The 26,429-nt window shown below is 43.3% G+C and overlaps 2 protein-coding genes across 4 annotated transcripts; both read left to right on the top strand.

The window, feature by feature from the left end:
- The first annotated feature begins 1,232 nt into the window (after nucleotides 1-1,232).
- LOC117422895 (protein FAM131A-like) lies at nucleotides 1,233-21,088 on the top strand. Of its 3 annotated transcripts, XM_034038120.3 has the most exons (6): nucleotides 1,233-1,476; nucleotides 2,560-2,676; nucleotides 12,898-12,991; nucleotides 13,115-13,297; nucleotides 14,852-14,980; nucleotides 16,232-21,088. In XM_034038120.3, the coding sequence occupies exons 2-6, from the start codon at nucleotides 2,611-2,613 to the stop codon at nucleotides 16,729-16,731; spliced, it is 972 nt and encodes a 323-aa protein (XP_033894011.1). In that variant the 5' UTR covers nucleotides 1,233-1,476; nucleotides 2,560-2,610; the 3' UTR covers nucleotides 16,732-21,088. The 3 variants fall into 3 exon arrangements, with proteins under 3 accessions (XP_033894011.1, XP_033894013.1, XP_033894012.1); XM_034038122.3 differs by lacking the exons at nucleotides 1,233-1,476; nucleotides 2,560-2,676 and adding an exon at nucleotides 4,602-5,068; XM_034038121.3 differs by lacking the exons at nucleotides 1,233-1,476; nucleotides 2,560-2,676 and adding an exon at nucleotides 4,602-5,168.
- Nucleotides 21,089-23,357: 2,269 nt separating this feature from the next.
- Nucleotides 23,358-25,595, top strand: LOC117423213 (heat shock protein beta-7-like). The gene is made up of 3 exons (XM_034038709.3): nucleotides 23,358-23,625; nucleotides 24,240-24,385; nucleotides 24,729-25,595. Exons 1-3 carry the CDS (start codon nucleotides 23,358-23,360, stop codon nucleotides 24,903-24,905), a joined length of 591 nt encoding a protein of 196 aa, XP_033894600.1. The 3' UTR covers nucleotides 24,906-25,595.
- The last annotated feature ends 834 nt before the right edge of the window (nucleotides 25,596-26,429 follow it).

Here is a 26,429-nt window from a genome sequence, read left to right as displayed (position 1 = left end):
TGGTAACGACTCGGCTGTGAGTGCTTGCTATTAGGGGTCTGTGAAACCAGCCGTAATTTATTTTGTATGAATGGGTTGTGTATTTGGTTTTCCGTGCATGTCTAGCCACAGCACAGTCTGAGTATAAATACAGGAGGGGTAATCTAACTGATACAGAACAGCATTCACGGATTCCTTTAAAAACAGTTTAACTTCAGTATCGCTTGGGTAACGCCTCTCTCATTGCCATGTTCATAAATAAGAATGTATTTGTTTATTGTAATCTACTGCAAAAACTCATTTTTTATTTATTTATTTATTTCTTAGCAGACGCCCTTATCCAGGGCGATTTACAGTCGTAAACAAAAATACATTTCAAGAATCACAGTACAAGTATTAATACAATCAAGAGCAAGATAAAATACAATGACTTCGGGTCTAGCAAGTACAAGTATATGACAAAATACAATTCAATAACGGAGCAGATAACAGTGTCAGTGATAGTTACATCAGGATATAATTAAATACAAAAATACTACAGATTACAGTACTCTAAAGTACAGGATTAAATGCAGTAAAATAGGGGGCAAATAAGAACACGTAAAGCGCATTTAAGGAAGAGTGATAGTGTCCAGAGGGAAAAGAGGAGTTCTACAGGTACAAGTACACTTATTTTCTCTGTACAGTTTCAGAATTGCAAGGCCCAAAAAAGAAGGGTCCAGTCCCACAGAAACAGGTCTAACAGTTTGCTTTAATGTAACACCCTACTCACAGGACCTGACACAGAGCCTGCTTGTTCTGTAAACAGCAGGCAGCGTGTTTTATTATTTTAGATTTCTCCAGTGTGTTTTTTTTTTTCTCTAATTGGATAGCTTCACGTGTTTAACTGTTCTCATTAAACCCATCATTCTTTCCAATAAATCAAAAGGTGTTTAGAGTTCGGTCTTTGTGGTGTGCTCTCTGGTGTGCAGGAGCCGCTGCTGCCCCAGGTAATCTCGCTCTGACACACAGGAAGTGGTGGTTTCATTGTCAGTGTGGGAATGTCCTGTGTGACTGTTAGGTACGGTCCAGGTTAATGCTGAATGTGTGTAAATGCTGCGCTCTGACGTGTTGATGGACGTGTTGCAGAACAAATGAACAGGGGGCTTGTCTTCTAGTGGTGGTACTGTGATGCTCTTGAACAAGAGACAAAATACACGAGAGCGCTGAGCTGCATTCCTTATCAACTTACTAATGGCTTCGTCAACCGTAGCTAAATTGACGCCTGTGTGTTTTCCAGACAGTGATGTTAATGGAGACTCTTTCTATTATGTGGGTGTAATAATGAATCTGGGCCGAGTAGAACGGTATGTGTTGGGGGTCCCCCTGGATCTTCATAGCATTCCTGTTGGAGAGCTTTAGTTTCTAGAGAATGCAGAGGACTCGCCCTTCGCAGAGCGCTGAGTCTGCGGCACAACACCAACGTGGTCAGGAACATCGTCTTCTTCCTGGGAGACGGTGAGTGTACTCGCCCTGGCCGCCTCCAGCAGGACCAGAGCCAACTTCACCCAGGTCGTTCATTATAACTGCTAGTCAGTGGAGCAGCACGTGAGAATGTACTGAAGGGGCTCCCCCTTCATCCAGAGAGATGAAAGGGAGACGATGCTCATGAAATGATAATATTGTAATGACTTGGATCTCTCTATCTGCCTTTGCATTCAGCAGCAGTGTGTGTTGCACATACTTGACAAGGATTACACTCTTATTAATTCATTCATGCTCAGAAATACAAAGTAACTGCCTCGAGAAACCTGAGCTGTAAATCTTAAACCCTAATGCCCTCCACTCTGCATTGTAGTGTAATACTAATCAGAGTTATATTTACACGGAAAGACGATTTAAAAAACAACCTCTAGCCCTTTGCTCGTGTACTACAGCATGATAGCACCTGTGGGTATGTGACAGGGAAGGATGAGTGCTCCAAAGCACCTTGGAGACAATAGTATAATATCAGTAAATGGTAAGAATAATTTTGAATTAGGATTTTTTGAGTTTTGGGGAAAAAAAGGTGAATTAAATAATTGTAGACATCTATTTCTTGTAATTTTTCTATTTATTTTTTTATTTTTATTTTTTTTTACAAGAAATGGATTTATCCTAAAATTCTTTGTTTTCAAGAAATTATACATTTCCATTGGGGTATGTAAACTTTTGACTACTGACTACAACATAACATTAATCTCAATGCACTTACCATCACAATGATTATCTGCAGATCCACCCTGATATTAATTTTCTCTCTAATGACTGCTTTGCTGTTTACCTCATTAATACGTCTCCTGATTAATTCACTTCCAAACAGCGAAGGTTTCATCAATTTCAAATTAAATACTAATCCCTCATCCTCTGTACTAGCATCCCAGTGGATGAAATGTGGGACCTCTGGAATACTATTCAAACTGCAGCGTGCCGTGTCTTTAATATGTGGGCTGTGTTCTCTTGTGCGACCGTGAGAATGAGAACAGAGACACAGTAATACAAGTGTAGGGTAACATTAATGCTGCTGTGATAACTTGGGTCTTTATCTTGTGTCGCCGGCAGGAAAATCCCCAGTGTGTGGGAAGGATTTCTTGCCGTATACAACCCTTCTTTATGGAAACGACCCTGGGTACAAGATCGTCAACAACGCCAGGCCTGATATCCGCAAAGTTGATACAGGTAATGTCGGGTTGCGCCGCTTATTAGGAGTGGCTTAATGAACACAGATTACTGGACATGCACCACAAAATAAAATAGATCCCGTGAGTGCAACTGAGCCCCCTGTGGTGCGCACACCATGCTTCTCTTTGTAGTTTGAATGGGTGCGGACGGATTTACCAGAGAATGCGGCGCCCCTTGGCTAAAGCCAGCTGTTTGTTGTCAGAGATCCTATTTGCGTAAACGGTGATTTCTATATACCGGCGGGCTGGCGTGCCCAGTAAGAGGCTGCTAAATGAGTTCCCATTCCCAACTCCTGGTCACCAGCACGGATAAGCGTTTCCAGTGCGTTACGTCCAGTCATCGGTGCTCGTGGACAAGGAGACCCACGGAGGGAAGGACGTGGCAGCCAATGCAGTGGTTGGTTGCGGAGCTCACTGGAGACAACATCAACCGTGTGTGTCATTTATTTAACCTGTTTCCTTGTGGTAATAAAACTGCAACCCGCCCCACGTATTTTATTTTTATTATTATTATTATTATTATTATTATTATTATTATTATTATTATTATTATTATTATTATTATTATTATTATTATTAATTATTTAAACTAATACACATTGACACAAATATAATACAACCAATTATTCGACGTGTTGGTAGAAATAAGCGGCACTAATTATACGGTGTTGTTTTAGAGGAACGCTGTAACCCGTATGAAGACAACACCTTGCCCAAGAGCCAAACGCTTTTAATTGATTTCAGATGAGAATGTTGACAGTGACGCTTGACTCCTCTCTCTAATCCTCCCTCCATTTGATCATGTATTCATACAATCCGCGTATCGAATTGAGTATCGGGGGCGGTGCGCAGAGGAGAGCTGTGTGTGCATGATGCGCATGTTTAAATACCTTCCCTTGTCTATTTTTCCAAGTGGATTGTGGAGGTTGCCCCAGTCTTTTAAATAATAATGACTTCACTAGAAAGGGGCAACATGTTTCTTTACTTTAAGAATTTAAATAGTCGAAAGCTAATAAAATGATCCCGTTCTATTGAGAATGCAACAGCCCTAATAGTATGGATATTAAATATGCAATTTAACTGGAACTGACTTTCTAGAATTTGGGCCACTTCTGGACCTTGAACAGAAAGATTGATCTAGAACGCCCTGCATGAACTTTCCTTCCTCGCTCTTTCGTGGGAAGGAGTGGGGCGCGTTTTAATGATATCAGTTAGAACACGCTATTACTTTCTGACATTTGTTATAATACTGTTAATACCATCAATAAACAAGCAGGCAGCGATCCCGTCTGCCACTGGGGGTCCTGTGTGAGAGTGAGCAGGTGACTGACGAGTAGAGAAGAGAAGAGGTGGGATGGAGAGCGGTATATCTCTCAATAAGCGCAACGGCAAACTTGTATTCACGCTAGTCGCCGCACGGAAAAGGACTGCGAGTATGCAACTGGAGTGAAATGCAACTGAGTAGCGTTTCGCATCTCCTGTTAATCTGTGTTTGTAATATCCTCCACCTCACACCCCATCTGCAGCAGGTGAAGTCCAAAATCCCCCACGCAGAGGGCTTAGGCCGGCCAGGGTATCCTCGGGTTTACCTGTAAGCTGCCCAGAGTTGCGCTGTCCTCCGACGCTGTAGCTCTGGGTTGGCTGCATAGCTGGCCTGCAGAGTGAAAAAAAAAGCGGTCGGCTGACGGCACACGCTTCAGAGGACAGCATTCTACAAAAGCACACGCTAATATAACGCCAATGAAAAAGAAACACAGCTGTAACGGAGTTGTGATTTCGACAGCCGGTATTTGTGTAATTTGATTTTAATGAGGAGTAGCGCGGCGTCTTGTACTGAACACTGCGCTTTTCTCATTCGGCTATTGGCCGGAAGGATGGTGACTGTAGCCAATGAAATAAGATCTCGCTTGTAGTGAAAATCCAGAGTCTGAGTTATAAGCCGCTGCTCATGATTTTAGACTCATGCACACTAATCCGCTGCTCCGCCTGCAGGGACCAGCTACCACAACGACGCACAACGCAGACTGGCAGTGACCGAACCGGCTGTGCAGTCCAGAGAACAGAGCGCGCCGCCAATGCCGCTGAACGCGCTTGTGAAGCCGCTGTCCAGCGCCCATGGTGCTGAAAACACTGCACTGTCTTTGCCGAGGGTGACGTAGGCGCAAAGCGTGGTGAACGTAACTTAGCACTCAGCAAAGCACAAAGGGCTTGTGGTGAAGAAAGACAGACAACAACAGTGTGAAATAAAGCAGTAAAGCAACGACTCAACAAAAAACAAACAGACCGGACTTTTTGAAAGCTGTCCAGCCGCGTTATCCGTGTTGCACGCCGTGCTTCACTGCACAATTAAAAGGGATCTTTTGGAGAGCGAGAGATCACAAGCTCATGAGGTACGCTGGGATGATATGGTTCTTGTCTGAAACCAGGGTTCATTTGTTCGTCTAAATATCCGGTCGATTATGGGCTGTATTGTCTCCAAAACGGCAATAGGTAAGCTTTGCTTTTTTATTTGATGGTTTTAGTGGTGGACTGGAGGGTGAGCCTATTCCCTACATTGTATTATGCCGTAGTACAGATTTGCTGAGGGAAGACTGCTTGTGAACTCGGCTTTCTTATTTACTTCCACCGGGGAGGGAGCCGGGAATGTGGTGTAGCGATAGCTCGTACTAGCTTTGAACTAATGGGATGTTTAGGATTTCACGATGCTTAGTGGAGATGGCAATCTTACACTGCCATTGGAAATGCTGTAGGCTTTAGGATCGGGCAATGTGGGAAGATGCTTCCAGCTGATAGTGATAGTGGATCAATGTCTAGCTCAAGTTCACTTTCAGCACTAAATCACAGTGAGGCGTGGAGCTGTAGCCATATACACTTTCTCCCTAACGTTTTCATGTGCCATGCTTTGAACTGCAGTAACCCAATGCACCAGCACATTATATATATGATAGATGGATAGTCTCTTTTTCGAGAAAGCATATTGCTGTTAATAAAGCGTGCTGACTGGTATTATCAAATAGAAACGCGTAGGTAAATCCGCTGTGTCAATTAATATGCAGCCCGGGTTTACTGTTGCCAGGAGACAGGGTTCTATCACAGCGTTTCCTTTCTGTTTTTCTGTTTTTTTAAAACATCATTTGTGACGATTATCTTTCAATTGATCTGGCAGAAAGAAATGCCAGTAATTTATATTGCCTTGGAGCGTGCGGCTTGTTTCACAGATAATGAATGTAACAGAGACGCCTCTGAATGATTAGAACCCCAGCACGTGCACACGCTGGACTACACCTCGAATAACACAGCAACACAAACACAGTATACACACCTCGAATAACACTGCAACACAAACACAGTATACACACCTCGAATAACACAGCAACACAAACACAGTATACACACCTCGAATAACACAGCAACACAAACACAGTATACACACCTCGAATAACACAGCAACACAAACACAGTATACACACCTCGAATAACACAGCAACACAAACACAGTATACACACCTCGAATAACACAGCAACACACAGTATAGACACCTCGAATAACACAGCAACACAAACACAGTATACACACCTCGAATAACACAGCAACACAAACACAGTATACACACCTCGAATAACACAGCAACACAAACACAGTATACACACCTCGAATAACACAGCAACACAAACACAGTATACACGCCTCGAATAACACAGCAACACAAACACAGTATACACGCCTCGAATAACACAGCAACACAAACACAGTATACACGCCTCGAATAACACAGCAACACAAACACAGTATACACACCTCGAATAACACAGCAACACAAACACAGTATACACGCCTCGAATAACACAGCAACACAAACACAGTATACACACCTCGAATAACACAGCAACACAAACACAGTATACACACCTCGAATAACACAGCAACACAAACACAGTATACACACCTCGAATAACACAGCAACACAAACACAGTATACACACCTCGAATAACACAGCAACACAAACACAGTATACACACCTCGAATAACACAGCAACACACAGTATAGACACCTCGAATAACACAGCAACACAAACACAGTATACACACCTCGAATAACACAGCAACACAAACACAGTATACACACCTCGAATAACACAGCAACACAAACACAGTATACACACCTCGAATAACACAGCAACACAAACACAGTATACACGCCTCGAATAACACAGCAACACAAACACAGTATACACGCCTCGAATAACACAGCAACACAAACACAGTATACACACCTCGAATAACACAGCAACACAAACACAGTATACACGCCTCGAATAACACAGCAACACAAACACAGTATACACGCCTCGAATAACACAGCAACACAAACACAGTATACACGCCTCGAATAACACAGCAACACAAACACAGTATACACACCTCGAATAACACAGCAACACAAACACAGTATACACACGTTCCCTCAGAAAACAGGCGTCTCCTTATTCTTAATGTTCATCTTTGTATTTACTCGTGTCCTTTGTAATGTAGTAAGATACACACACACACACACACACACACAGGGTAGCCACATGCATGCATTTCACTGCAGTCCCTTTGTGTTGCACGATGCCTGGTATGCTGTAGCCTTTAGAATGTATCATTGTAGATTACTTCAATAACAGACTGATTATTGAAGTAATCTACAATGATACATTCATAACGAATGCCAGTAAATAATGCCAGTGACACAGCCTGCCTTTTTTGGCTTTCTAATATCGCCTCTGAAGTAGAGCCAGGGAGGCTGTGTGAGAAGGTTCTACAGTACTCCAATAACATTGAACAGGAAACTGTATGCTAAGCAAGGCGTGTGCTGGTAAGTATGTGCTGCAGGAGCAAGTTTTGTAAAGTTATTTTTATACAGAGGCTTGTCATAAGTAAATAGACACGCTCGTACGTGACTCGTGGTAGCGAGTCTGTGGCGTTTGTCGGCAGAGTAACAAGGTAAGTGTGTGTGTGTGTGTCTGATGGACTGGTGATGGGGCTGTAGTTTACTATAAAAAATAATAATGATTCAATTACGACGCGTACATTTCTTTATTTACATCTGAATTGCAGAGAGTTTCTGAACCACAGAAGAGCTGCACACGAAGTTAAATGTCTGATGTTAGCTAATGATTCAGACATAGCCGCTCCTTCTTACCTGTGATGTTATACCTGTGATAATTACTGTGATGTTATACATGTGATAATTATTGTGATGTTATACCTGTGATAATTACGGTGATGTTATACCTGTGATAATTACTGAAAGGAGAAAGTCCATGCCCGTCGGTATCGTTGAGATTCTTGTAACCCACCGGGGGCTTACATCATCTCGACTTCCCTGAGATAGCGTTTCATAGCTGCAGTACAGCTGCCTTGTATAGCAGATGCGGTGTTGCACATATTATATTATATACAGCTTCTACCTTGGTCCCTTATATAGGTAATTACTAACATTTATCAGAAAACGCGTGGAGTCTTGAATGTTATTATTATTATTATTATTATTATTATTATTATTATTATTATTATTATTATTATTATTATTATTATTATTATTTTTTTTTTTAATGTTATTATTATTATTATTATTATTATTTTTTTTATTTTTTTATTTTTTATTAACATCAGAACATACTGCGGTATAACGGGGTCCCCTGCGCGTCAAGCTCGAGCTCCGTGGCGGGAGATAAACTCCCTCGTAAAGGTAGCGCCATGTTCTGTCGCTGCAGACACTCACGCGATGTCAGCTGATTTTGCTCAAGATTCAGGAATAACAGTTTTTCCTATTTCTCATTACCCAGGGCGTTAGCGGCAGGTGGCTGTGCTGAATACATAAAGCTGAATACAGAACCTAGCTTTCTTTCTTTCTTTTTAAGTCGCGTTACGCTTGTGGTTGCCTTACACATTCGCATCCATTCAGATCTGTGCGCGGATGTACATTATATAAAAGTAAGGGTCATGTTAAAACTTTACAATGCATTAGTAAGACCTCATCTGGAATACTGTGTTCAGTTCTGGTCACCTCGCTACAAAAAGGATATTGCTTCTCTAGAAAGAGTGCAAAGAAGGGCGACCAGAATTATTCCTGGTTTAAACGGCATTTCATATGCAGACAGGCTTAAATAATTGAATTTATTCAGTCTTGAACAAAAAAGACTACGCGGCGATCTGATTAAAGCATTCAAAATCCTAAAAGTTATTGACAATGTCGACCCAGGGGACTTTTTCAAACTGACAAAAGAAACAATGACCAGGGGTCACAAATGGAGATTAGTTAAAGGGGCATTCAGAACAGAAAATAGGAGGCACTTTTTTACACAGAGAATTGTGGGAGTCTGGAACCAACTGCCCAGTAATGTTGTTGAAGCTGACACCCTGGGATCCTTCAAGAAGCTGCTTGATGAGATTCTGGGATCAATAAGCTACTAACAACCAAACGAGCAAGATGGGCCGAATGGCCTCTTCTCGTCTGTATACTTTCTAATTTAAACACTGAGACAGTGGACTACAACAGAGTGTGCTTAAAGTGTCCTGTTTACAACACGCTGATATTTACTTAGTATCTTTGTAAAAGTCTTCCTCTACATAACACAGGGGTTTCTATAACAACGAAGTGAAAGGAGGACTCCAATTATTTACTCTTTTTCCAGATCACGTCTGGTCGTTCTTTATAGAACTATAGAATGGATATGTTATGCACAAATGCTGAATATGACCAATTTTGAACCTGAACAATTAAAAGGGTTCTAAATAAAATTCCAGATTGTGATGTACATTGTTCTGTGTTACCCTGGGCTACAGTCTGAATCAGCGCCTGCTTTTATCCTCTCTCTCTCTCCTTGTAGTAAACAGCCAGGAACACTTCATCCCTCACGTGTGACCACAGTGCACTCCAGTGAAGGCAATGCTAATATTTTGCTCATCTGTAACGTCTCTCCTGTGTAAACGCATTGACAGTGTCCCGTAAACTATTGATCTCTTCTGTTGTGTGTACAGTGCTGGCGCACTCCCCCAGATGTGAGTACAGTGCTGACGCACTCCCCCAGATGTGAGTACAGTGCTGACGCACTCCCCCAGATGTGAGTACAGTGCTGACGCACTCCCCCAGATGTGAGTACAGGGTACCGGCGCTCTCCCCCAGATGTGAGTACAGGGTACCGGCGCTCTCCCCCAGATGTGAGTACAGGGTACCAGCGCTCTCCCCCAGATGTGAGTACAGTGCTGACGCACTCCCCCAGATGTGAGTACAGGGTACCGGCGCTCTCCCCCAGATGTGAGTACAGTGCTGGCGCACTCCCCCAGATGTGAGTACAGGGTACCAGCGCTCTCCCCCAGATGTGAGTACAGGGTACCGGCGCTGTCCCCCAGATATGAGTACAGGGTACCGGCGCTGTCCCCCAGATGTGAGTACAGGGTGCCGGCGCACTCCCCCAGATGTTTGTACAGTGCTGGTGCACTAACCCATTTAGAATGGGACACATGCTTGCACAACCATGGAGGAAAAAAACAGCACTTTGCAGCAAAGTGTCTATTTAATATTTAACAGCGTGTGTTTAGCGTATTCCACGTGTGCATTTGTAATATCTGACTGAGCACATGACCTGCATACTCCAATGCAGCATCTCTGCATAGCTGTTTGAACAAAACTGTCGCTGCACCTGATATGTTAGATCTCAGGTTTGACAAATTCAAACCATGCCAAAATGCTTCACCAGTATATAAATCATGTGTATTCTGTTAGCCCCCCCAAACATTACAAAGTAATTTAGCAGCATAGTGTTGTCCTTAATCACTGTGTTAATTTAAACATGTTCAACTAATTATCTGTGTCGATCGATTTCAATTTACAGCAGAAAAAACTTAAAAAAACTGTTATACTAATCGTGTAGTTTATATATCATGTATAACCACCTACCTCAGCCACACCCCCCAGACCTCCAACCCCCCCAAACCCCCCACCACTCACCCCCAACCCCCAACCCCCAACCCCCAACCCCCAACCCCTCCTACCCCCCCAAACCTCCCACCCCTCACCCCCAACCCCCAACCCCCCCAAACCCCCCACCCCCCCAAACCCCCACACCTCCTACCCCCCCAAACCCCCAACCCCTCACCCCCAACCCCCAACCCCCCACACCCACACCCCAAGGATTATATAAGTATATTCTGCTGTTTATTTTACAGTGAATTCGATTTTGCTGGCAGGGGAGATAAACGTTCTCAATGTTGAGCAGCGCGCTGTGGTGGTCGGCAGGTGTTAATTTCTGATTTCCTGATTTAGTCATGAGCTACAGCAGCAGATCGATGGGTTGCCATGGCGACCTGCGTTACTGAAGCCTGGGTCTCGAGATGATCTTTGCAGAGTCTCAGCATGCCAGTTTGTTTGGTACAGCGGGTTGCTGATACGCAGGCGTGTTAGAATACCACCTCCCAGAACACAAAAAATCAGCTAGGTGTCTTTTCTTTCATAATGCTGCAGCAGGTTGAATAAGGGTTCAAGGGTTATGCAGAGTTATCATAATACTGCAGCAGGTTGGATAAGGGTTCAAGGGTTATGCAGAGTTATTTTCTATTTCATATCCATCACCACCTGGGCAGATTGTCACAAAACTGCATTTCATTACAGCAGAGGAGCAGCTGCAATAAAAAAAGACTCAACGTATCCACTGGGGATCGGTGCTGCCTGCACTGCACTACACGAGTCACACTAGAGAAAAGAACAAAAAACAAACAGAAAATGATTTTAAAATACTCTAATCTGTCAAAGTGCAGCTGCTCCAGGAGGCAGGGTTTTAAACAGGACCAGTCGCGCACACATCCTTGTGCACGGTGTATTGGTGTACCCATGTCAGGGATATCATTGCTGTAACATATAGTCTCGTTAAAAAGAGCTCTTCAGGACCGGCAATATATATTTGCTGCGCTTTCATTTAAGATTATTATTATTATTTGTTTTTGTATTTTCTATTTGCATTTCAAAGAAAAATCATATTCATAGAGCATTAACTACCGCCCTAAGTTTGCCTTCGAAAAAAAAACCAAAACAAAAAAAAAACTTTGAATGGTTCAGTATGATCTGGAAACAGCTATGAGGCATTCAGGAGCTCCTGTTCTTTTAGAATGGTTCAGTACGATCTGGAAACACAGCTATGAGGCATTCAGGAGCTCCTGTTCTTTTAGAATGGTTCAGTACAATCTGGAAACACAGCTATGAGGCATTCAGGAGCTCCTGTTCTTTTAGAATGGTTCAGTACGATCTGGAAACAGCTATGAGGCATTCAGGAGCTCCTGTTCTTTTAGAATGGTTCAGTACAATCTGGAAACACAGCTATGAGGCATTCAGGAGCTCCTGTTCTTTTAGAATGGTTCAGTACGATCTGGAAACAGCTGTGAGGCATTCAGGAGCTCCTGTTCTTTTAGAATGCATTTAAAATAAAGGATTATGATTGTTACTCTACACTAAGAGTGTCATTTTATTTTATTTTTAGGTTCTATATTTTGTTTCGGTTCTATAAAGAACCATTTGAACAACAGTGTTCTAAATGTGTGTTCTTTTGAAATCCAGTATGTTCTTAATGGAACCAGTAAGAGTTCCATAAGTACTTGGAGCTAGAAGCTGCACTTTAGAAGTTGTGTAGAGTACTATTAACCCTTTAGTACCCTTGAACTTCAGCTATGTTAATCAAAGGCTTCCTTTGTTAGGACAGGTGCTGAATCTAGTGTGGCACACAGGGGTGGTAAACAGATTCATTCCAGCCCGTCTGTGCTGCTGCCATCGCTATTGTGTTCTGATAGAGTTGGCTGGAGCATTAGCACTCAAGCCTGTCTGACTGAGATACAAACAGATCCCATTCATAAAGACTTTGCTGGCTTCTGTGAATGCCTCTCTCGAAGTGCTAGAATGCAGCTGCTAGTTGCTCATGCGGGTGTATAATCAGCATTTAACAGTAAAGCCAGCAATAAACACTGGGCTAGATATTCCAATACATCAGCAGCACGCTTTATTCAGCAAGGAGAAATGCACCCAAGAAATTTCAGGGGCTTCAATCAAGTATTATGTTGTTTCTTATTCATTTTAGATGGTTAATTGTTTTTTTTTCCATTCAGAAAACAAAGGTGCTAATAATGATTGAGAGTAAAAACGCACACAAATACTTTTTATAACCCCAAGCTCATTTCTTCCACAGGTAAATGTTGAAGACACTGTCAAAATGTTACCTAAATCAAGAAGAGCTCTCACCATCCAGGAGATTGCAGCTCTGGCCAGATCATCCTTGCATGGTAAAGACATCCATTCCGGTTCAGTTCCTTTCCTCTTTCCATTTCCCCGCCCTTTCACTTTGCCTTTACTTTTCTCTCTTCCTCTTTCCAGCATTCTAAATCCCGCTGTGCTTTGCTCCCCAGGAATCTCCCAGGTGGTGAAGGACCATGTGACGAAGCCCACAGCGATGGCTCAGGGCAGGGTGGCTCACCTGATTGAGTGGAAGGGCTGGTGCAAGCCCATCGACTCGCCCGTGGCCCTCGAGAGCGACTTCAACTCCTACTCAGACTTATCAGAGGGGGAGCAGGAGGCGCGGTTTGCAGCAGGTACAGCACCTCCTCCTTACATTTACAGAACACACACGAGGAAGGTAGATTCCATATAAAGTTATTTATTTAACAGAACTATCATGCGCCTCTGGACAATGTGATCGAGTGGGGGCTATAGAACAAGGAACTACACAGGCAGTGCATTTTCTCATTAGATTCCCCCTGAGGGGGGATCTTTAAATGTGAGTCAAGTGAACTGATTTCAGCCAAAACACATAATATAAAGATTTTGTAAGAAGCTTTCTGTAATCAGGAAAAGCTGGTGATCAGTCGCCCTGCAAACTGAAATCCACAGCAGAAGACAATCTCTGATAGAAGTCCCTGGATCAGCCCTCCTCGCATTAGTCAGAGTGTCACAAAGATTAATCACAACTGCAGCGACTCTTCTAAAACCTCATTACATTCGTGGAAGGAAGCGGCTGCTGGAGGTAAGCGTTAAGGAGAAACAGAAACACAGGTGATCAGCAGAATTTAAATAGCTGGCCTACAGGGATCTGTGACATTGTATCTCATGGTCTTGGGGTTAACAGCAGGATCTCTGTGATGTGCAAATTAGAAAAAAGAAAAAAGACTATAGTCTGCTCTGCGTGGCTGTGTCTCCAGGGAGAGAGGTGTCTGATACTCGCATGACTGTGTCTCCAGGGAGAGAGGTGTCTGATACTCAAGTGACTTTGTCTCCAGGGAGAGAGGTGTCTGATACTCAAGTGACCGTATCTCCAGGGAGAGAGGTGTCTGATACTCGCATGACTTTGTCTCCAGGGAGAGAGGTGTCTGATACTCAAGTGACTTCTTTGGCAGAGTTTTTGCAAGCCTGTTGGGGGTTTGGACTTCTTTTGAAGATGCTCAATCTGTCTATCTGCCAGAGGTACTGAAAAACAGGACACCACAAATGTTAGGCTAAACAAAATCTCTACTGTGCACCATCCGCTAACATCGAGGCAGTGTGTGTTCCTTCGGTGGGCTGAAATGACACAAGTCTCCCTAAATGTAACTCAAGCTAGTGTAAGTGTATGGAATGTTACTGAATTTAACTGAGCATTTGCCCTCAAGGCAGCATTAGTGCTGCAGTGACTGGATCAGAGCTACACAGCCGCAGGTAGAATACATTCCATACTAAGTGGAGGAACTGACCATGGTGCTGAAATTTATTTAGCAGTAGCATCTACTCTGGCTTAAACTATTGCATGTGACAATATTTCTGTAAATGTTTGCTACAGTAAGTAAGTGTGTTTCCACAATAATGTGTGCGCTTCTGTTGGAACAAGTTCATTGTATCTTTTCAGTGATTTATTACCCAGGGGGTTAGCCTCATTTACAATTTACAAAATACTTTGTCATGTGATCTCGCTTTGCAAAAGAAGGAATGTGTGTCAGGAGTGTGCTGCAACATGCACTCACGAGACCTCGCTGCAAATGTAAGAAATATCATGGCTGTGATATAAACAAATGAAAAAGTACCACCTCGAACTGCCAGAGAGATCTCCTTCCTATTGGCATCGATCTGCCCCAGCAGCCTCCCTGCCTGTGACTGATATTCCCGCTGCATTGCAGGTGTAGCGGAGCAGTTTGCCATTGCGGAGGCTAAGCTCAGAGCGTGGTCGTCTGTGGACGGAGAGGACTCCAATGACGACTCCTACGATGAGGACTTCGCCCCGGCCAGCGAAGGCCCCCATTCAGCCGGTAACTACAGCACCAGCTGATTTACTATTACCTAGCAAAGCTTTAGGAACACCAGTAACACCTCATGACAAGGGCTCCCTGTAACTAGCTAACTTGGTGGAGTTACATTGTGTACTGCACTTGTGAACAGTGCGGGCGGCAGGACTAACCATATATACCATTCTTCTTAAATTCCTTTGAAGCAAGGTTTGTAATTGAAATTGATTACTGCTGATGTAAGCCGATTCAAAATCCTTTAGATTACAAGGATCAGAACAGAGGACCTTTTTTTAAATGGTCTTTTAATCCAAATCATTACAAAACTGGCACCTTACTAATGTCAAGCAATGTCAGGTAGGTGCCAAATTGCCCCTCCTAAAATGGAGCCGCAATAGCAGAGCACTCAGACAGGCCATCCTGCACAGACATGCACAGTAACTGCTCAGTCACACACACCCTGGGCTTGAGGTCTAGCAAGTCCAATTTAGCTCAAGCGTGACTAATTAAGTCAATAGTAAAAAGTTGGATGTCTGATCAAGCTTCTGTACAGCAGGAGTGTGATTCCTATCTCTTTCATGCTCTATATTTGGGGGTTGTTTCAGTGCTGCAGTCATCAGTTCCTCAGGGACAGGGCTGCAGCACTCACTCACTCTCTTCTGTACAGCAGGAGTGTGATTCCATTGAATTACCAGGGAGTCTCAGGATAGCAGAGGCTTTACAACACAATCCGCTGTCCTAGTGACCTATTTCTTTTTTTGTTTTTACAACCTCAGAATATACTGATACATGCTTTCCTTTCCGTGGTGCAATTTGATATACATTTCGTATCCCAAACAGGCATGGTGTGGAGGCATGGAAAGGACTTCTGTACAGCAGACTGGCCTGTCATCTTATTACAGTACAATAAAGAGTCCGCTGCCTTTTTTCTATCCCAATTCACTTGAGGCTTGAGACCACATGGCTTTCTGTAGCGCTTCACTGACTGTTTATTTCTCTCTCAGCTGGGATTGTTAATCAGTAACCAGGTGCACTACAGCAAAAACTATTGAGGGAAATGACTTTTTCATGATGGGTAAAATATTGAAAGAACTTTCAGGGAGCAATGATCTATCTGTGATTATTGATCATGCACATACACACACACACACACACATACACATGTACGTACACACACAACACTCACACAGTTCTTCAGCAGCAGCAGGGCCTTCTCATGATGAAACCCTTCTAGTTGCAGAGGTGACCATGCTGCTGTTCTTAATCCCTTTCCAGATGCAGTGGGACCCTATCCGAATTACCTGCGGGATATCCTTCACAATCACATGTGCCAACAGCTGAGCATGCGACAGAGCTCCTGCGAGCACGAGAGTGATTCGTCACAGACAGTCTCCCCCGAGACCCTGTGCTCCAGCCTGTGCAGCCTGGAGGACCACCCTCTGCTGAAAGACCTGGGCTCTCCCACAGACCTGGCCACCAAGCTCTTTGGAGCCCTCCACGGTGGAGAGGAGATCCTGGCCAAGCTGCAGCGTGGCGGGGAAAGTGCCTTCAGGAACCTCGGACACCTTATCTGCAACGACTCCTCCTACTCTGTCTCCTACACTGAGTCGTGCTTCTCTCCTGAGGACGAGGAAGACATGCCCTGCAAGGACTACGGGTCTGTGTGCAAGGAGGACAGCGGCTATGAAGTCAGGAGAAAGGTCTCGGACGTGGCGTCTTCTGGAGTGGTGTCTCTAGACGACGATGAGGAGGAGGAGGAGAACGAAGATGTCTGAATGATCGTCCATCCCTCCTCCTTGCTCTCCTGAATGTTTTTGGCATGCTTCACTTCGTCCCCGCCCCCTTATCCTGAGTTTGATATTTTGTCTTGAGGCGTCCAAACAATCTTTTTTCATTTGGGTTCCGATTGACTTGCTCTGCCTTTTGTACAAACCAATTGCCTGGGGTTTGATGCAAAGGCCCAAGCAGATAACTTGCATGATATGCTAAGTGCAGAAATGAACTTGTGGTCTGAAACGTTTTAAGCTCGGTCTGTACCCCTGGTTGTTTCTTTCCAAGAACATCTCCCATCTAAGACTTTTTGACATTGCATCCCAAACTTCTTTTCCTTGGCTGAATAAACTAAAGCATCAAAGTGGCATGGCTTACGCTGGGAATGCCAAAAGATAAACCTTTCACTAAAGATTATAAGAAAATGCTGGAATGTTCTAAACTGACAAGATTATGTCTTTTTAAAATATTTCTCACAAACAAAGAAGGCAATATGCTTTTATTGTTCTAGTTTTATATCATTCAACATGTTATTATAGCCTGATGATTCTTACGTGAAAAAAACACACGTGCAAGTGTCTAAAACAAACAACAACCTTCGATTAAAAAAGAGAAAACAAAGCATCAAAGCAGTTTTCACTGATGCAGTAAAAGTGTTGGTTCAGATTTTCTATATTTTTGTATCCGTCGTCTGCATTTTTTCTGCAGCATTGCTGTCCAGTGGTTTGCACGAAGCTTCAAGTACTGTTGCCGTAGAGATGTTTTTTATTTGTTATCACTGTGTGATATGGTCTACAGAAAAGAAAAAAAAACAGAATACTGTGGTATTCATTTTTATTGTCATCGTCATGTCCTTTTCAATGCAAGTCTGTTATAGCCGGGATGAAAGGTCAGCTACTAAACTTCTTAAAAGTGAATGGTATATAAATTCAAACACAGCTCGTGCCTCTCAAACCACCCCAGTCCACCAGTGAGGCCCTGGTTGGTAGGGTGTGCTGATGAATGGGGAAGTTCTCCAATCAGGACACTCCTGACCCAACACAAGAACACCGGCATGCAATCTGCTCAGGTGTGCACATCTCTGAACCCCGGAGTCGATGAGTGATTGTGCTTGTTTCACTGCTGCTTGCAGTGCCTCTGGGCTGGGAGGGGTTGAGAAGTCCGTCTGCGTGCCTTTAAGGGCTCTACTGTTCCCTGCACACAGGAAGTGTGGATCAGCTGGGTATGATGATCGGAAAGTAAATTGGGATGCTCAGACAATAGGCATCCTGAGCACTGCAGCGCATGCATGTGATTGCAACACACCCATCAGCATGCTAGTGGGTTATGAAAAGACCATCATCTGTTTTTAAAGTTCAGCGCCTCACCCTATATGAACAAATACCAGCATATATGTTCTGGGAGAAATATGAGTGTCGAACTGTAATGTATCATGATTCTAGCATTCTATGTCTTTTGTTTGTTTTTTGTTGTTCTTGTTGTTCAGAACGTTAGTTGTATACTATGGTGGTAGAATCATATGATTAAGTGCGGGCATTCTGTTTGTGGACATTCCGTTTACTAATTCTATGGCAACCCAACAACAGAAGGATATGTTTTTGTTGACTTTGTTTTCAGTTTTTTTTAATAATTGAAACATTTAGTATCTAGAGAGTTAAACAAACATAATACGCCCAAAATCCATGTAGACATCAAAAGGTATCTGTACTAAAAATGCCCATGGGCTCCCATCGCAGTTCCCTTATTTCTCCTGTAACCTGCAGAGGTTACTGTGTTTGTAGTCGACATGCAGGACGACACAAACCTTGCCACCCAGATGCTACAATGCATGAACGATCGCTTAATTAACTCAGGTACACGTAACATGCTGTGCCTTCATCTCTGCCTTTTCCTATGTCAATCCATCCAAACGCCACATTCAACAGAGAGTCAAGAGCAGTGGACATCTCCTCCGTACCCGGTGACACCAGCATTCCCACACTGTGCTTCTCCCTGTAGAATAAGCAGTATCTGTGACTCTAAAGTAGTCCACATGTCAGATCCTGTGAGTAGGATGCCAGTTGGATGCTGTTTGACTGGCATTGCATGGAGTAACCCAAAGTACAGAGCAAATCGCATCATCTGGAAGTAGCAAAGAGAAAACAAAGAGACTTGACGGTCCTCCTGGCTTGCAGGTTTCTGTTTGTTTATTTGTGTTGATCACATTCTGAAGCTGCCCACTGCATGAGAGGGGATGGATCTGATCCCTGCCTTGGGACAGCCTGCCTGCGCTGGTAACCACTCCCTGTACTGTTTACAGCATTGCTGACCAGCCCTGATGTAACAGAGCGCTATGCTTCACATTGCAATGACAGAAAAAGATCAACAATTCCCTTATGGAAGTTTACCACAGCAAATTTGTACAGTGACTTTGCAGTCTCCCTTCCAATGCTTTTCCCCATGGTTACACTATATTTTACTATGCTTTATTACACTTGGCTATGCTTTTACTATGGGAAACTTTTAAAAAGGGTTAACACATAACATACCCAGAAATATCTCAACAATATACAGTAGAAACAGAATCCCAGAAGGGCAAACCATCTCTTTCTCTTTAATCATCCAGACTGGACTTGCATCCTACAGCAGGTCCTGTGATCTGCAAACCCCGGGCAGAACAATGAGCTTTCTCAGTATTGCATCCAAACCTCTGCGAGACCTCGTATAAGTACTTCATACTTTGGGTTAGTCCAGCAGGTATGTGTAGATGTTATTGGACCTTGGAGTTCAGAGTACAGTAGATTTAGAGATCACACTTTGGGCAGTGAAAGGCACACCCTTTTGTTATATTTCTTGTTGTACTTGCATACACATCTGAGATCCAGTTGTTAGCACAGCATTCCTAGTACTCTGCATCATGTGCAAGCAAGGCACTGAAAAATAAATGGGGGGCTTACCATGAACAGAAAGGAAAAGCTGTGTTGAATGTACAGTAGGTGGCGTGTTACTGTGACACACAGCGGAATGTTCTGTTGCATCATTCCGGATAATCAACATTCCAGGGCTCTGCGTTTCATTGGGAGAGTTACTAGTATCCTCCTGCAGGGTCAATGCATTGCTTGAGACCAAGTTAGGGCTGAAGAAAAACATGCAAGAAAAAGAAAGAAAAGACATACATTTATTTGTCTTTACTAACAGAAAGAATCCAATTTACTTTTCTTTTCATGTCGTTATATTTCTTTCTTTTTTTGGTATTCTCATTTTCGCTTTGAAACTGTATTGGTTAAAAAAAAATCGAACTGAAACAAATGGTTTCTTTGTGTTTCGACAGGAGCCTTTATTCAGCTCATTGTTGCTCTTCGGCTCTTGCACACAGAGTGCAGTCCCAGGGCTCCATTGCCTTTCAGGGCATTGTTTCTCACATAGTGCTTGATTGTGGAAAGGATGAAAGTGCTAATGGAAAATGTATCCCTCGTTCGAGTGACAGATCACCATTTACATTGTAAGCAGAAACAAAAACCCCGATTCGGAGAAAGACATTCATGAACCCTTGAAACCCCACAAAGACTGCTGAGACCCAGAATGGAACTCTGTGTTCTTGAATCGTGGTCCTCACACCGTGCAACACTGAATCAACATAAAGCTGCTGATTTGAATCTCATGTTAGTGTTTACGTGGACTGCTACCATTGCAGAGTAAAGTATTCACGTTTATATCTGCTGAAGCATGTTTAAAACGTGTTGCATGTGGTTTTCGTTTCTTTCCGGGATCCTTTGATTTGCACGATGTCAGAAATGCTCTTCAATGCAGGGTTATGTGTGGAGGGGGTCTGCCAGGACCAACGTAGCCGCTTGAAAAATGAAGTTCTGTTGCATTGAAGACTTGCCTCCTCCTCCTTGAAGAACAGAAGCAGACTATGTGAGAAACAGGTCCCGTTAGTTCAGGGTCTTCACCTGACTGCATAGCCCCTTGCATTGAGAATCTCTCAATGTTGGAAACCCTCCCGCTGTTTTTAAAGAGAGGATCACATAAAACTGACATTGCATTATCAAATGGAGTGTCCTAGGAAACAATCAGTCGCCATCTTTGGCTATTTATCTTTGGAAGCAGTTCTTTTTTTAAAATTGATTTATTTATTTATTTTTTTTTTTACAATTGAACAATATCTTGTTTTTTTCTCTTTGTCTGTAATGTGTTGGTTTGGGACTCCAGGTTTATTGGAAGGTGCCACTGTGAACACTGTTAGCTATCTTCTTGCACTTCTTTGTAATATGCTCAGTGTTTTGTGTAGTAAATGGCTCTCCTCTTCTTTGATTTCCCTGTCTCTTTATTTCCTTTGTTTCAGCAGCTGCCATGAATAAAAGTCGTTAATGTTATTTGAAACCCTTGTGGAGTGATTTTGCCTCATTGACTGGCTCCTACTGACCTGTTATTACAGTAGGGGACACACGGTGGGTCAGTGAGTAGGGAGAGGGATGGATGTAGAGAGGTTTGATCTCAACACTGATGTCTTCACTGGGTTATTATGATACTGACCTGCTTTCCTACAGGGAGTCATCATTGAATCATATAATCATAATCTGGATTTCTTACATTATATCCTGCATGTCAAAAGTCCTACATATAACCGTGGCCATACTTTAGATCTGGTAATTTCTCGTGGTTTAGCTGTTAAGATCATAACCCTAGATCTTACTATTTCTGATCATCTTGCCATTCTCAAGTGAATCTGCCAGTATCTAGGGCAGCAGTGTGGAGTAGTGGTTAGGGCTCTGGACTCTTGACTGTAGGGTCATGGGTTCAATCTCCGGTTGGGGACACTGTTGCTGTACTCTTGAGCAAGGTACTTTACCTAGATTGCTCCAGTAACCCAACTATATAAATGGGGAATTGTATGTAAAAAATAATGTGATATCTTATAACAATTGTAAGTTGCCCTGGATAAGGGCGTCTGCTAAGAAATAAGAAGAAATAAATAATAATCTACAAAGACTGTGGACCGTACATTTAAATCCTCGGTAATTAATTCTTCAACTGCTGTTAAGCTTTCTGATGTCTTGAGCTCATTACCACTCTCTGAGTCCTCATCAGTAGATGAGCTGGTTAATACCTACAACACCACCTTGACTGGTATCTTAGATACTGTAGCATCAATCAAAACTCATGAGTGTCTTTTAAAAAAAAGCTCACCATGGTTCAATGATACAACTCGTAAGATTAAATATGAGGATCGTAAACTAGAATGGAGATGACAGGAATCTAAACTGCACATTCATTACATCGCATGGAAGGGCCACCTGTTTAAATATAGGAAGGTGCTGGCATTGGCTAGATAATCATATTATTCTAATTTAATTGAAACAAATAAAAATAATCCTAGATTTCTTTTTGCTACCCTAGTTAAATGAATTAATCCTTCCCCTAATAGTCCTACCCTTGGCATTGGCTCCTCTCACAGCTGCAATTACTTCTTACATTTCTTTGAAAATAAAATACTAGACATCAGAAATGAGATTCCACAGACACCTTCTATTAAGGAGGACTCAGAATTTTACCAACTAGACCTATTAAGGCTATTATGGGAGCTTTATCTTTGATTACCTTACAGGAACTTTAACATATGAGAGCTACTACATGCTCTCTTTATCCTATTCCTACTAAATGTACTGTACAGTGCTTTGCGATACTTTTGTATAAAAAGCGTTCTATAAATGCAGTAAATATATAATATAATGTATTACTGAGAATGGCTGTCAGAATTGGGAAGAGTAGCAATTAAATATGAAAAGCATTCAGTTGAAGTGGTCTGATAAGACGGTGTAGTTGCATGGGTTGGACTTACTTCCCTTCAATCGTGGTACTTGGAATGCATTGTTTAAAAATAGCACTTGGAGACAGGGGGAAAAAAACAATTAAAAGAAAAGAACAAGCTGCAGTTTCAAATGAGCAGACAGGCACAGGAATAACTAACTGCGACTCGCACACCAAACAGCATTCATCTTCTTGATGGACAGTTCAGAGCCATTAGCATAACTGCTGCACCTGGGGCTGGGCTTCTAATGGCATGATCACAATCTTCTTATTCTCATGGTGTGTAATGCGTTGCCATGGAAATGGAGTGAGGTGAGGTCTGGTGGAGAGGTTACACACATAAGTCTAAGCAATGGGAGCTGGTGGAGAGCAGGTTTCATTCGTCTTTATGAAGCAGAATTAGGTCATTTTATAAGATGATGCAAAACCTTTAGCCAGAGCTGTAGAGCCTCCATCTGCAAGGTAATGTTGCTCCACTATAAGATGACTGTTTGAAAGGGGGCTCAAGCACTTTGCAGATTATCAAGCAAAGGCCAGTGTTACCCATCACAGGAATTACTGGGCCAACTGGTCGCTGAGACTAAACGCTATTTTACACAAAGTGTCTCCTGTGACAAGCACAGCAGTCTGCGCGGCTCAGCAAGCACCTCACTCTATCTCCTGTTTACCATGAGCACTGCACGCACTACAGAGCCGTATCAGAGAAGCCAGCGTTATCACTCATTCCATAGGGCCCAGGTCTTTTTTAAGCCCCCATGACTAAATGGCTTTGCAATCTCAGTAAAGGAGGGGGTTGGGGGATTATTACTGCTGGTTCAAGAGCACTTCTTATTATGGAAACATGAAGACCAGCGCGTCATCATCTGCACCCCAGCAGCAGCCGTGCTGTTGGGAGGCCGCAGTGTGTGTGTGCGTCTCCTCCAGAAGCAGCAGCATGTCTTCCTCCTCCTCCTCCTCCTCCTCCTATCGCTCACAGCGCTGCAGCAGCTCGTTCCGGCCAGGGGGAAGCTCTCCAGGGGAACCGTCCTCTGCTTACCGGGACTTCAGGGACGAGGCCAACAGCATCCCCCTCCGACACAGCCAGTGCAGGGAGTCCTTCAGATATGCAGGTCTGTACAAAACCATACAGGGCAGTGCAATGTTATAGCACATATACTGGAAGTAGCACTTCAATGAGGAAGTTGAACCTTTAGCTGCAAAAGAATGGAGGTTGATTCCAAAATGCATCTGTGATTATGATGATCACCCGTACCTGTAAAAACACTGGTATATTTAGTAATATATTATGATGATCACCTGTACCTGTAATAACACTGGTATATTTAGTAATATATTATGATGATCACCTGTACCTGTAATAACACTGGTATATTTAGTAATACTAAAAGAAACTTTACAAGTCATGACAAAACGTTTCTCAATTTGTTCTTCAATTAAGCTCTTTGCCTGATATAGTTAATAGTGGAAGAATAATTTCACTGAAGTGTTATGTTTTAAAAGAAAGGAAAGTGACTCTAAATTCAGACTCAACATGAGAAGTGTGATTTATCAATTTACTTTAGATATATTTGTTTTACTCCCCGCTCCCCTCTCCCCTCTCCTCGCTCCCCTCTCCCCTCTCCCCGCTCCCCTCTCCCCTCTCCCCTCTCCCCTGCTCCCCTCTCCCCTCTCCTCGCTCCCCTCTCCCCTCTCCCCGCTCCCCTCTCCCCTCTCCCCTCTGCAGCTCCCGTGTCTGCTCGCCCTGCCAGTCTGGGGACGCTCCGATCAGTGGGAGACATGTACCAAATGTCCGCTGATGTCAGTCAGTTTGAGCCCCAGGATGTGGTGGTAACGACCTATAACTACCACATCGTAATCCACGCTGAGCAGGTACCATCAAAAGGCACTGGAGGGGGAGAGGGAGGGGGCAGCAGGGGGGGCTACAGCAAAGCCGTAACACAAACAGACCGAGGGAGGCGAAAATGTGTTTCTACAGCTGATAGCTGAAAAGAAACACAAAATGAATCTTAACTAGTATAAGAACAGGCGCTGCTGTGATATCTGCAGGCTGCTACCCTGCTACACTGTAGCACTTTGTGAGTGAAGCTCCTTTGAGTTAGTTAGACTCATTGTTCAGAAGTCTGGCTTGATCATTGGGTTTGAATGACTTCTTTAACACCAGCAGCCCGTTCCTCTGGTGGAACAGGTTTAACTGCAGCTCCTCCTTCCCCAGGTGGCAGAGGACGGGACAGTCAGCAACACGTTCACCCACAAGGTGCAGCTGCCAGAGGACATGGACCCGCTGTCAGTGAGCTGCGCCCTGAGCGAGGCAGGAATGCTGGTGATCAGTGTGAAGAGGAACCACACGGCAGATCCGCCGCCAGCCTACCACTCCGAGATGCAGTGCTGAGATCCACCAGCAGGGCCCCGGCCACAGAATAGATCGCACGTCACTGTATTCCGCTGCTTGAGCTATTCATGGGATAGATTTATATATGTGTTTGCTGTATATCCACTTTTACAAAAACCCAAGATTAGGTTTTCATTAATTAGGGTGTGTAAGGTACTGTTTATAGAAAAAAATACTGCTTTGTTTTTTAAATTAAAAACGCACCAAAAATAAAAAAATAAGATGTGAACTATCCTGCGTCAATATTCACACCTGTATTCAACTATACAGAGGACTTTCTACTGAGCCTGTTCTGCATCTGTATTGAAATATTCATTGTGAGTAATTAGCAGTATTATTATAGACAGGGCACCCTACTCAGGTGGTTAGCCTCAGGCCTCAGAAAGCATCAGGCGTCCCTGTCAACCAGACTCCTCCAGGTACGTGGCAGGCAACACTGACTGCCTGGTTTCTGCAGTAGTGTATTTCATTTATCGATCTATTAGTCTAATCTGTATAGCAAGCACAAATGTCACTCAGAGATGCACTGTGTGTAAATATTTAGAGATATCTTCAAAGCACTTCCTCTATAAATAATTATAGCACTCCCTCAGCAATGGTTTCGCTGCTTCCAGACACTCCGTTTCAGATGAACACTGTCTACATTTTACAATAAACTTCTGCTTACAGTTGTTGCCTTCTGTACCTCAATTCAATCATTGCAATGTTTTTTTTTTTTCATGTAGAAGTATGTATGTATTCCCCTTCACTGTGTGACTGAAGGGGATATGCAAGGGTTCATACGTGAATATTTTTTTTTAATATATTTCTCAGAATGCAAACTGGGGTAAGGCGTGTTGTCTGTTGTTAAACAATGTACCTCCATTTTACACTTTCTCCTCCGCTCCGGATCACTGTCTAGTTGAACCGGCTCAAGGAAGCTCTACAAGCGGCCAGTGTTGGCAGCACTATCTGAATGTGTATATCTGGTCAAAAGAGAAACCGATCCTGAAAATACTGGGTTGCTTGGGGGCAATTTATCTGCAGCAAGATACCTGTAATTGCTTTCAAGATATCTGATGAAAAGCTTATTTAAGACAATTAGAATTATAATCCTCTTCTGACCAGTGAATCTTCCCATGACAATTCAGCTTGCCGTGTTATCTGTGTAGATGTGTAACAATCAGACTGCTCGGCGTCACTGCTAAAGCTGCCACATTGTCAGCACCTTTCTGCTTGATCCAGCCTGTTCACCAGACTGCACTCAGCGTTTGGTTTATTCCTGATCCAGCCTGTTCATCAGACTGCACTCAGCGTTTGGTTTATTCCTGATCCAGCCTGTTCACCAGACTGCACTCAGCGTTTGGTTTATTCCTGATCCAGCCTGTTCACCAGACTGCACTCAGCGTTTGGTTTATTCCTGATCCAGCCTTTTCACCAGACTGCACTCAGCGTTTGGTTTATTCCTGATCCAGCCTGTTCATCAGACTGCACTCAGCGTTTGGTTTATTCCTGATCCAGCCTTTTCACCAGACTGCACTCAGC

The sequence above is a fragment of the Acipenser ruthenus genome, chromosome 17, assembly GCF_902713425.1.
Source record: "Acipenser ruthenus chromosome 17, fAciRut3.2 maternal haplotype, whole genome shotgun sequence".
Lineage (NCBI taxonomy): Eukaryota > Metazoa > Chordata > Actinopteri > Acipenseriformes > Acipenseridae > Acipenser > Acipenser ruthenus.
This window is presented reverse-complemented; position numbering and strand designations above follow the sequence as displayed.